Here is a 12,512-nt window from a genome sequence, read left to right on the forward strand (position 1 = left end):
TCTTGTACTGGCGCGTCAAGACAACCCTAGCTCACTTTCCTCACCCTGCGTCTCTGCCTATCATATATCATATCATCCTCACCCTTCTTCCAACTCATCATCATCAAGATCAACCAACATGCATCTTTAAAAAAAAACATAGGGTGCGGCGGTGCGCTTCTAGAGTTCAAGTACTACAAATTCATGGCACTGCTTCCATACGGGTGTTCTTCCTATATGGAAGCCACGTTTTCCAAATTGGCGCGGAAGATCTTTTAGATGTATCGAATTTTTTTTTTGAAGATGAATGCTTTCCCATTTAGAAATTATATTACGAGATATATACCAAAAAAAACTTCATGCATATCACAGAATATTCTGCGCGAGGTGCTTGATCGAGACACTCCTTAATTACCCAACATGCATTTTAAAATTAAACGAAGTTGATACATTGATCGAATGACAGATCGATGTGAGACTCAGAATCAGATCGATCATCAATTCATCAACCCTGAATTAGGAAGTAATTGTCATGGCAAATTATTTGTGCACTCGTTTTCAGTAAAATAATTGTATATATGTACTCCGTTTCTGTTTGAGAGGATCAATTATTTCTTATTTAATCTCAGTAAGTTGCCGGATATCAATATTAATTGATATTTAGACTGCATCTACCTGCTAATTGAACATAATGATAATGAATATAATAATTCGATCACTGCCAATATATGCAAATGACCGGTACGTCGTTAATTTTATTAGTTTCCTGAAAACTCAGTGGTTAATTACTGAAGTTTGAACAACCAATTCAGCTAAAAATATTAATAGTTGGAATACAACATGAGTCCTACCTACTACATACCGGAGAACAATAGATTTACGTACGTACGGCAGATCTAGGGAAGTTTCTTTGGTGACACGTACAGTTAATTATCGGTCTTCATGAAGTTTCATGTGTCTATATCATCTATGAGTACAAATTTATAGCTTGAATACTACATGAAAGAACCTTTCCCGTAACAGATCGAGGAAGGTAATTATCGATCTAGACGTGCTGTTCCGATTATGAGTAAGACGTAAAGCTTCATCCAGTGTCTTAAACTTGAATATATGTACTTAAACACGAAAGCAGCCACTGCTCATAAATAAAGAGAGAAGTTTTCTTACCTTAACTTTTTGTTTATCTGTCGGTTCTGTGGACTCATATATACTATATATTAATCTTAATTTATGATGTTCAAAGATGGCTAAATTTGGATACACAGAGTTTATGGCTAGACCTCCCGTACCCAATTTCTTAGAAAACAAGGAAATATCATCAGTTATTGTCAAAATCTAAAGCTGGATATTGTGTCGTTTTGATTTTAGCAGTAGTGTACGTGACTATAGGATACTTTATATTTTCACCGGCAAAGGCCAGAAAATGTTCTTTTTCTCCCAGTTAAGTAGTGCCTCTGCACGTTTAGTAGCATGCACGTGAATTAATGAACTAAACATGTTATTTTATGACGGATACTGATGCATTTTAGTTCATTCGGAAGAGATAATTTGGGGAATTTTAATTTCTGCTTCCGATAGATGAATATTTCGTTTTTCTTTTTCACTGTCGTTTACATAAAAAAAATGTTAAGTATGACTACAGTTCTCATGTTGTTTACTCAATAATCGTCCATTTTTCGCATAACTCCACAACTGCGTGGTCTCTCTGGACAGTATGTGCGGGAACCAGGCTCTGTGTGAAAGAGATATCCGGTGATGTACAAGATTATAATAGAAGACATTTATATAAATCAAAAGGGTTAAAGCTGCAGAATAAGAACTTTTCTTGTAATATGGATGCTTTCCATTTTGATTTGAGAGTAGAATTGTTGTTACCTGCATGCAAAGGAAGCTTCATTCAGATTTAGCTTGTTGCTGTCTTACCCATCAGCGAAGGTAAGGATACGTACGTCTTTACTAGCTTCTCTTTAGTGTTTTATGTATTTCACGGGATCGATATGGACAATACTACACATTGTTGGCTTGTGAGTTTTGAAATTCTAGCTTCTTTGGTATTCCTCTGTCAACTTCTTCAGGATCGATAATCATATATGTTTATAATTCTTTAAACGTAATCCGATAATAATGTCCTTTATTGCCTTTATGTAATAATGTACAATTTCAACAATACACACATGTATGGGGCCTTAGGAACACATTCATTTATACACGAATAATTTGAACATTATTGTCTACATTAATATAGATATATGATTGATAATAAAATACAAGAAACTTGATGACCAGTGGTCGTCAAGGAGGGCGCTGGGTGACCCTAAATGTCATTTTAGAATAGAAGGTAGGATATCCCATATAAATATAGCTAGTATATATATGTCTCAATGGGACCAAACACCTTTCTTAATTTCTCTTTTAGACATGGACGAACATGATTTGCTTGAGTCAAAATCTTCGCTATTCTTGGCACAGTTAGTAGGAGAGAGCTGGTATAGACTCTTAGGTCATTTCTAGTCAATTTGATTCTTTGTCTAACCACAAAAAATATAAGTCCAGCTATGTAGCACCATACATGAATGAATAATACACTAACATATAGTAGAAAATTATTTGTCAGCACATAATTACACATGGATATGATACTGTTATTGATCTTTGGTACGGGCAATTATGGATACAGATCCATTTATGTGAGATCGTCGACATGCATTTGGTTTGGAATGTGAATACAGTTTTTAACTTAGAATTATTTCTCTGTAAGCAGAGTTGTGCACAGAAGTACGTACTGATTTTAAGGTTTCAAAGGTTTTTGCCTTGTGTGAATCCAGTAATCCAATTTCTAGGGTTTTTGTTGCAGGTGTATTTGGCAGTTTGATAATTGATATTAATTAAAGTCATCGATCAGTACACCCAAAAGATCAGATGCCCGGACACCAGTTATTTGTTTATTGCTCCTTTTTAAAAACAAAAAACAACAATATCGTCACAATATATTGATAAGTAAGAAAGTCTACATAAATATGGAACACTATTATAACCATATCAAACAAATTAAGTTAAAGCTTAGTTAATTAAACCCTAACAATCTCAATGCTGACAAACCAAACAGACAAACAGTTTGCCCTAATGGCCTAATATATAATTTCGCAATAACTAAACCAGATAATTATTTGGGGTAGTTTCAGTGTAGTAATTAAGAAAACCAGTTCAGTAGATTTTGAGTGCGTAGGAGGAAAGCTTGTTTTTTTTTAAACCGAGATATCGTTTTCCGGGTGAATTGAATATGAAATAGTATTAGGGAGAGGGAGTAAAATAATTTTATAAACATATGTTTGGCTTTCTCTTTCAACCGTTCCTGAGAGGCACATCTGTACGCTAGCATCTTTGGCAAGTTTCAGGATCACGTCTTCTGCAATTTGTTAGAATATTTAGCTTCATTTTGGATATTATACTGATGAGTTCACATGATACAAAATTTGTTAAAAATTTCAAGGACCACAGTCCACACCAAATTTTGAATAATATATCAGCCAATAACAGTGATAACAACCCACATTCCAAATTAATAAGATATATACAGACATGTTTAGTTGCAAATAAATAAAAACTAAACAAGATTTTCTTTGATTGTCATGACTCAGTATGAATATTCTTTTTCCAGTTAAATTAATATTCAATTTTCCCTGTCAATTATTTGAGGTGTTTTAATTATAAATCTCTACGTGAATGTTTCTCTAATTCATTTGAATCCACTCGAAACAAATCAACTAGATGTTTTTCTTTATGAAAGAAAATTCATTAGAGAGAGAAGCCTATAGGGCAACTTGAGTTTACAAGTCGAAGAGAAGAGTTCTTGACACCTCTCTTGGTACTCCCTCCACCCAATAATTTGGGGAGGAATGTCGAAGATTGGAAATTGCATCAACTACATAATTTGCCTCTCTATAAATATGTTTAAAGCTAATATGCATAAATTTTTGACGCTAAGAACGAATTTCCTTCACCGTTTTGAGAATCCTCCAAGGATTTTGAGTATATCCATTGACATCATCCAACACAAGCTTTGAGTCACCCTCGACCTCCAACTCGTTGAAACCGTTTTGCAATGCCGCATCCAAACTATTTCTTAAAGCCAAATCTTCAGCAATAGGAACAGATGCGCATCTGAGATTTAAGGTAGCAGCACATAAATGTTGGCCATTAGAACCTCTGATAATGAAATCTCATGTCGCAGAGTTATTTTGCACCGAGCCATCAAAATTCAACTAGATGTTAATGGATTCATAATGCATGAAAATAATAGCAAGAAAATTATAAACGAGTTATTTAACAGAAATGGGTAAATTAAAATGTGCAACTGTTGTGGGGTCGCGTTTATCTTAAGAGAAGGAATTGTTGCGCTTTGTAAGGATTCCCTGTGGCCTACGGTGGAGACCGTGGAGATGTCGAAGTCATCATTGACATAAAATTTACAAGGAAGCCGAAAATGAAAGTTATCAGATCGTGACGAAACCATAGCTAGCTTTCTTCTTCAACAGGATAGAATATATTATTACGGTGGTGATATGATGATTGTACCAGTACTACTTTAGCTGCTTAGGCTAACCAGTTCTAACTTGCAATCATTTCTGATCTTTCTGTGTAAATGGGAAAATAGGAAGGAGAGGGCTGTGTGGGTCGCAACCCGTACTGTCAGGAATCATTGCCGGCACCACAGTAACAATATCAATATGGACACCGCATACGACATACCCTGCATGCCCTAACCTCAACCTCCCCATCCCACTCCTCCCTCATTTTGATATTCCTCTTCTTCGATCAATTATTAAGCATACGATCTCAAAACTGGATTAGTTATAGATTTGTAAACTCGGGTCCTAGGGTGAAACCAAATGGTTGTCCTGATGAGGGTTGATACTTAATCGCAGTAAATGTCAAAGTCCAATATATGCAGAATCGATCATCCTCGATCTAGATCACATGTACAACTATACAAGGTGAATTTATCTAGGTAGAGATGGAGGAGAGATGAAAAGATGGAGGGAAATGCTGTAGATAGATTGATATAATCAGTGCATGGCATGGAATGGGGAAACTGAGAAAAATAGCGAGGAAATGGGACGATCGAGATAGGCAACAAAGGAAACATGTGATTTGCCTGGTTGATGCATGTGAGTGATGGAGACATGGGAAGGACACGTGGTGATGGGTCATTGGTGGGGTCTTATTTCCTTGTGGCTTTCTTTTGGATGGAGCATAAAGTAGAAGACATGGTGCTGTGACTGCTGCTACTACACCAAATGAGGGGACCCTGAAAAGGACCCCCATTGTTAGGAAGAAGAGAGAGAGAGAGAGAAGGATGAAGATGGATTAGGGTTTTGTTTGCTAGATTAGTAGGGGCAATTAGCCACTAGGGTTTCCAAGTCGAGGAATGTACGTATTGCTGGGGTAAGTTTCCTCAAGGGAGAAAAGAAAAACTCACGGGCTACAAAACAGACCAGCTTACCCCACTGGCCTTTAGCAACCTTCATTGGATGGGAATGGAACGAAGGGAAAGATTCACCTGCAACTCTCATGGCTTGATGCAACGGGAGAGAGTGGGGGTGATGCTACAAGTATATTGTAGAGGGGGGAATTTTCCTTCAAAAGTGACATGTCAACCAACAACTTTTGCTGCCTAGCTATTTCCTCTTGCTTTCCTTTCGTTGTCCACTCTCACCCGTAACAAGCACACTTTCGTGCGTTCAATCCGACATCTCCTCTACGACTCTTGTTCTCGTTTTTCTATATTAGTGACAACAGTACACCCTTTTCTAAGTGGGAGTTTCTCATTTCCTTGACTAGTCGCTGTGTAGTGACTTTTGCGTCATAGAATTACTTAGCTTCGATACGATATGATTAGGTACGATACGACTAGGCTCGGCAAAACCCTTGGATGGAGAAATTTGACCAACTGTGGCACCCGCCCATTAGTGTTTGGGATATAGATCCAAAGTTTGGGCCTTTGGGCTAATACATCTGGGCTTCGGAGGTAACACATTTTAGGAGCTAGGCTGCTAAGTTGTGTCAAATGGTACTTTTAAAGTGCTAGCACTGCTTACATCAAAAAAAAAAAAGTGCTAGCACCGCTAGGAGAACAATCGGGCCATTTACACCCCTGCAGTATACCCCACCTATAGCTACTTACTGTTCTGTTCAAATAATTCTAATGATACAACAAGGGACCTTGCAGGTCACAGGAGCAATGCAGCTCACATAGGAAAAGAGAGAGAAATGATTATCCCTTGCAGTCTCTTTCAGAGATTGGACGTTCCAAGTCCTAAGCCCTAACCCAGCAGAAGTTTCGATAATATCTCTCCCATAGTCTTCTCGGATGCTGCGCCTTCATTTTCCATCTCCAAGCCAGATTCGAGGACAGCGGCATCAAGCACCAACTTCCTCTTTGCAATCTCGTAAACATTTTCATCAACTGTACCCTTGGTTACTAGCCTGTACAGGACTTGAGCGGTTAGAGGATTATACCATCTGCAATTTGCATGCTCAACACAATTATCCAGATACTGCACCATAAAAGCATAGAAGTAGAAGAGCAGACCTGTATATGGTAACAGGCTTTGTTTGGCCAATGCGATGACAGCGATCTTCTGCCTGTCGATCAATTTGTGGGTTGAAATCCATATCGTGTATGACTACAGTATCAGCTCCAGTCAAGTTCAAACCCTGGCCTCCAGCTCTTGTGGAGAGCAAGCATGCAAATATAGAAGTGTCATTGTTGAATGTATCAACTATCGTCTGTCTTTCTGTTACCTGAGTACTGTGATTGGAAGAATTATGTTAACATTAAAAAAATTTAAAATATCTATGTAAAGATTAACTGAGAGTTCATATGTATATTGCTCGAGTTGAAGAAGAACTATTTACTAAAACCATGCCCACAGCCTTGGCTATCTTCCATATTTCACAAACTTCTGAAAACATCTTGCCTCCCAGCTTTTCTTATCCTCAAAATTGTAAATGTAAAAACTAACAAAATCTGAACATATGAAAGTTGGTACCATATCTCATAATGACTCATCTATTCAATCAATAAAGTGGCATATGTACACCAATACCTTCCATCAAGCCGTCTGTATGTAACCCCTATCACATCCAAAGCCCACTCCAAGATGTCAAGCATTGATGTCCACTGGCTAAATATCAGAACTCGATGCCCAGCTTGCTTCAGTGTAGGAAGAAGTTCAGCTAATGCCTAATATCAATTAACATAGCAGCAGGTATCAAATGTCGGTAGGACCTCCAAAGATCAAACACATATTTAAAACTTGTAGTAACTAGTAAGACTATACCTGAGACTTTGCAGAAAGCATAACATCTTCATCTGGAAGACATCCCCTTTTGTCAGTGACATCATAAGATAGTAAAAGCTGCAGACAGATGAATAGCATAAGCAATGTACTAAACAAATCATCCATTTATATTGAGGACAATATCATATTTCACTCATAATTTAGTTCAATTTGAAGCCAAAGGCAAAGTACTCATTAGTCCAATTCCAGTACAAATCTTTAGTAGAAGGTCTTTTCTACATGTACTCCTTACTCATGTATTAAATTTATAACCTATTATTGCACACGATTGTTGCACTTAATCATGACTTAACTTCTACAAGTTTTACAATAATCTATATATACAGAGAATATACCTTGAAGGACATATACACACATGCAATTGTAAAATAACTAATACTGAAACATTGCAGGCCTCATTTAACATGAAGAACCAAAAGGCTAAAGCAAGCTTTCAAGGAGTTAAGAAGATACCCGGTGGATGGAAAAGTCATTAAAACTTTTCATTTCCTCGATTACTCTGTCTAAAGTACATTCGAAGCCAAATGCACCCATTGGATGTAACTTCCGGGCAAAACGAACGACATCCTCATCACTGTAAATACGCCTCACTAGTAAAGGATGGTTTGCAATCTAAAGAGTAGGATAGAAAAGAATACAGCAATAAGCGCAAGGCATACATAACCATATAGCGATCACATACAAAAGGAGAAAGTCGTTTTTTTTTAAAGAAGGATATTATAAGACAACAACACCTTACGAAACTGAACGAAATAGTTGGAGATTTGCCGCCGAGGAATAACTCCTACGATACTGTTTGAATTAGCCTGTGAAGTTTTCGCAAGACGAGCTCGTGAAGCTGCACGATACTCCTCAATGGCTTCTTTATAGGCATCATTCTGTTCCTTCTCCATGACAACATACTCCACCTGCATTGCATGTCTCAACTTCTTTCAAATACGATAAAGAAATCAAAATAGTATTGAAAAGTTTAAAAAAACATATCCCTCTAAAATATGAAAAGTCAGCAAAGTCTTCCATTTTTATACGTATGAAAAACCAAGTAAGAAATATGACCATGCATAAACTTGTAAGTCATAGCATACCCGTTGTATTTTAGGAACAAGTTGTTGCATTACATCAGATTTCAAGCGTCTCAGAATAAAAGGTCCCAAAATGGATTTCATCCGACTGATCAGATCTGTGTCTGCCGTACTTAATAGCTTTTTTAAGTCAACATCCTCAGTAGTAAAAAGATCTGGCATAATAAACTCCAACATTGACCATAGCTCCTGCAACAGAAACCCATCAATCCATTACCAAAGAAGTTTAGATAGCAAGATACAAACATTCCAATATGCAAATCAATACTCGATGTTACAATGTGATTGAACTTTAAAACTAATTTGACTGGAACTACCTTAATTCAAAGAAATGATAAATCATAAATGCAGAAAGAAAGAGGAGTAGTGATAGTATAATTTTTTACAAGGTATTCAATCCAAGGGATAGAGGTGTTAACAAAGCTATAAAGAAAGCCTACAAAGTGATGCAAATATACAGTTTTTGTTCATGAATGTATGCGGGAGTGGTATAATATGTCAACGTAAGAGTAAAACTTTAAACCCCGTAAAGATATCATTCATGGAAATTGAAAACTCTGTGGACTTAACTACTTAAGTAATCAAGTAATACTTCATAATTTAAGTGAAAGAATAGTAATACATGTAAATCATTTTGTAGAGGTGTTCCTGTCAGCATTAGACGCTGATTTGCATTTCGTGCAACAGACATTAGGTTCTTCCACCTATAGCTGTTTTTATCCTTCAGAGCATGAGCCTCATCCATAAGAACACAACTCCACTGCCAACGTTTCAGAATCTTACGATCATCTTTCTGCTGCGCACTGTAGATACATAAAGTAAAATAGGGTAAATTATCAATAAAATAGAAACACTGGTCGGATTCCATCTATAGCACAGGAGCAAACCTGTGTCTTTCGAATAGCGAATAGCACACAAGGATAACATTGAAAGGAGGTGGCATTCCGGCTTTGGCCAATGAGGTCAACTCTCTTGAATATGCAGATCGTGCAGCCCCATGGTACTGGAGAACAGAAAACGATGGGCACCACTTCTTAAGTTCTCTTTCCCAGTTCTCCAATACGGAAGCAGGACATACAATTAAATGGGGACCAGGGTCGTTGTGTAGATGCTTCAAAAGCATCAGATATGTTACAGCCTGTGATAGAAGAGCAAATATTACAACCTTAAAATCAATATATGCTTGAAGTTAAAAAGTCTTATTGAAACACAATAAATGAGACTGTATTCCTACATACCTGAATGGTCTTCCCTAGACCCATCTCATCGGCCAAAATGGCTGCAGAAAATATAAAGGAAATTACATTCTAATACATTGCGAATTGAGAAATCTAGCTTTAAATAACTGCTAGTTATGTCTATGTAGAATTTCAGTGGAACACAAACATATATGAACATTCATAACTAATCACCTTGCAAAATCTCCTATTTTCTCCACAAATTATTAACCATTGATCAGGAAGTCGACAAATAAAGTAGTAATATGTACTTCCCGGTGAGTTACTGGACATGCTTTAATACTGTGTACTAATCAAAATGTCAAACTTCTACTCAGATTCATTCATGCTCTGTCAAAGGTAGTTGGAGAAGTATTATGGTGCAGACAAACAAGGGAATAGTAATGTACCTCCTCCAATACCCTTCCGATACAACAGAAGAAGAAAGTTAACACCAACCAGCTGGTAAGGCTTTAGAACAGGCAGAAAATCGGACTGGTCTGACCTGCATGCCTCGTTAATGTCACCCTACAATAAAATTCACATCAATTGTCAGCCTCATTTAGAACAAAGAGATTGCATTAGTCTATGCATATCGACGAGCTCACGAAACATTACGAGAAAACCTTCATCGAATAAACTCCTAACATCACCATACACCCTAACATCAAAGCTTCAATTAACTTACTCTAGATACTTAATGAGCAGTAAATTCTCTCTGTAAAAGTTTCTAACATTTCCTAATTCACCTAAAGTAAAGTAAAAACAAAATTACTGAACCAAACATTTCACAAATTAAGCATGACTAAGACCAAAACCCTACGTATGAATACAATTCTAATACACATTGCACAAGAAGCTCACTAAAACCCTAAGCATTTCACCTGATTGACAATCCCCACAGACGAAGCGTCGACTTCAGCATACCGATCACTCGCCGTCGACGCCGACGAGCCATGTAGCTCCCGTTTCAAATCCGCCGAGATTTTGGCGCACTTCTGCAAGGCTTTCCCGACGACGTCACCGTCTCCGGCCAACTCCGCCTCCTCCTCCTCCTCCTCCTCGCTCGACGACTCCAGCTCCGCCCGATCTCCGTCGCTATCCTCATCCTCAACCACGAACCTCCGGCCGCGCGTCACCGGGCGACGCACCACCTCCTCGACCTCCTTTTCGTCGTCGTCGTCCTCCAAATCGTTCCTGATTTCGACGCAATCGTCGTCGGAATCTTCCTTAATGTCGATGAAATCGGAGGCGTCGTTGTCGTCGGAGACGCGGCGCTTCTGCGGGGCGCGGTAGGCGAAGGACTCGATCGCCGGCGGGGGTGGGGCCCGGGGCTTGTTGAGGACGCGGGAGGGCTTGAAGGAGGAGGAGTGGTCCTCCCACTCGTCGTCGGAGATTTCGTAGTGGTCGAGACTGCGCTTCATGACGTCACGATTGGGGGTGGGGGCCGAAGAGAGTGAGATAGAATTTGAGTGGAGAGCTAAAGGAAGGAAGAAGAAGAGGATCTTTGAGAGGTTCTAGTGAGGAAGAAAGGAAAGGAACCCAAAGACCGCCATTTCTTCGGGGGATTCTGCCCTCTTTCTTATTATTAAAAAACAATAATTATGAAATTGTAATCTTCTTTTGGATTTTGGGCTTTTAGAATTGTTTTGGATCAGCAGTCTGTTCTAGGCTTGTTTATTGGGCCTTAAACTTTGCATGGCCCGTTAGCTCCCTGATCACCAAGAGTTGCGACTTTTATTAATCTTAGTCTGTTAGTCGGTTAATTTACAACACCTCGATCTTTAAATTTTCAGTTCAGTAATATAGGAAGAAGAAGATTCTTTCGTTGTATATGCTAGGGTTACTTGAGATTTGGTTGTTGTTCATAAGTAACTGTTTTTATCTCTTATATCCAAGCGTACGAGATTTGTCTATGGTGCAGCGCTGCATACTATACATACCGAATCGGACGGTAGATAGAGAGTGTCTTGAAATGCACAGGGGGTATGTGGGGTGTATGGACGGTGAATTAGGGGCGCTGCATGCGTGCAGCGCTGCACCATAGAATTTTCCAAGCGTACTTGGTCAATGAGAACTTTAATGTGTACATCTTGTAACACGTACACATGAACTGTTTGTGATGTCACACTGAGTAAGCAGTGTAGATGGGTGTGTATCCTCACGTATGAAGGGATCTAACCATTTGTTTAGGCCGTGGAACGGTATGAAAATATTGTGGGATATCTAATTGAGATAGTGTTCGTTTATTTGGTACATCCTTTCGGGATCGATTCATTTGAATTCTTGTCAATGTGACAGCTCGATCTCTATTCAGATATGCGCAGCGTCAATAATGACGTAAAATGGTCCGGTGAAGTTAAAAACAGACACAACATCATGGCGTTTTTGACTCGCTTTGGGTTATCTCATTAGCCGTGGGAAGCTAATGAAGAGAGTGCTCTTTTAAGTCTTTATGCTTTGACTGAAACTGTTTAAGCGCACCATCTGTATGCAGCACTAATCTGAGTTTTGCGCTTTATGCTCGATCGATCGATCAACTCTTCAGATCATTCGACTGTTGCTTTCTTACACTTCACTTTTGCCTTTGTCCACTTTGCTTCTAGAAACATTATCAGTATATATTGTACTCATCAATGCGATCGAGCTCTGTTGCAACGAGGAAAAGTGATCGAGTGGCGCCAACCTACAAGCATGCAGTGCGGACAACGCCCTCCACCATTTCTTATTCAACGATTGGGTGATCATTTTACTGATCATTTTGACAAGGGCCTGATTCATACATTTGTCATCATTTGCATTCAACTCACACGCGCGTGGAAAGGCTAGCTTGTTGGATAGCTAGGGGTTGACAACGTACATGACATGAA

The 12,512-nt window shown here is 38.6% G+C and overlaps 1 protein-coding gene across 1 annotated transcript; it reads right to left on the reverse strand.

The window, feature by feature from the left end:
• Positions 1 to 5,989: 5,989 nt before the first annotated feature.
• Positions 5,990 to 11,202, reverse strand: LOC126790083 (protein CHROMATIN REMODELING 19). The gene is made up of 12 exons (XM_050516216.1): positions 10,527 to 11,202; positions 10,053 to 10,170; positions 9,664 to 9,704; positions 9,313 to 9,563; positions 9,048 to 9,228; positions 8,429 to 8,614; positions 8,078 to 8,251; positions 7,797 to 7,955; positions 7,323 to 7,400; positions 7,089 to 7,225; positions 6,572 to 6,790; positions 5,990 to 6,465 (listed from the first exon to the last, which is right to left on the reverse strand). The coding sequence occupies exons 1-12, from the start codon at positions 11,064 to 11,066 to the stop codon at positions 6,303 to 6,305; spliced, it is 2,247 nt and encodes a 748-aa protein (XP_050372173.1). The 5' UTR covers positions 11,067 to 11,202; the 3' UTR covers positions 5,990 to 6,302.
• Between the last annotated feature and the right edge of the window lie 1,310 nt (positions 11,203 to 12,512).

Source organism: Argentina anserina, chromosome 4 (assembly GCF_933775445.1).
Source record: "Argentina anserina chromosome 4, drPotAnse1.1, whole genome shotgun sequence".
Lineage (NCBI taxonomy): Eukaryota > Viridiplantae > Streptophyta > Magnoliopsida > Rosales > Rosaceae > Argentina > Argentina anserina.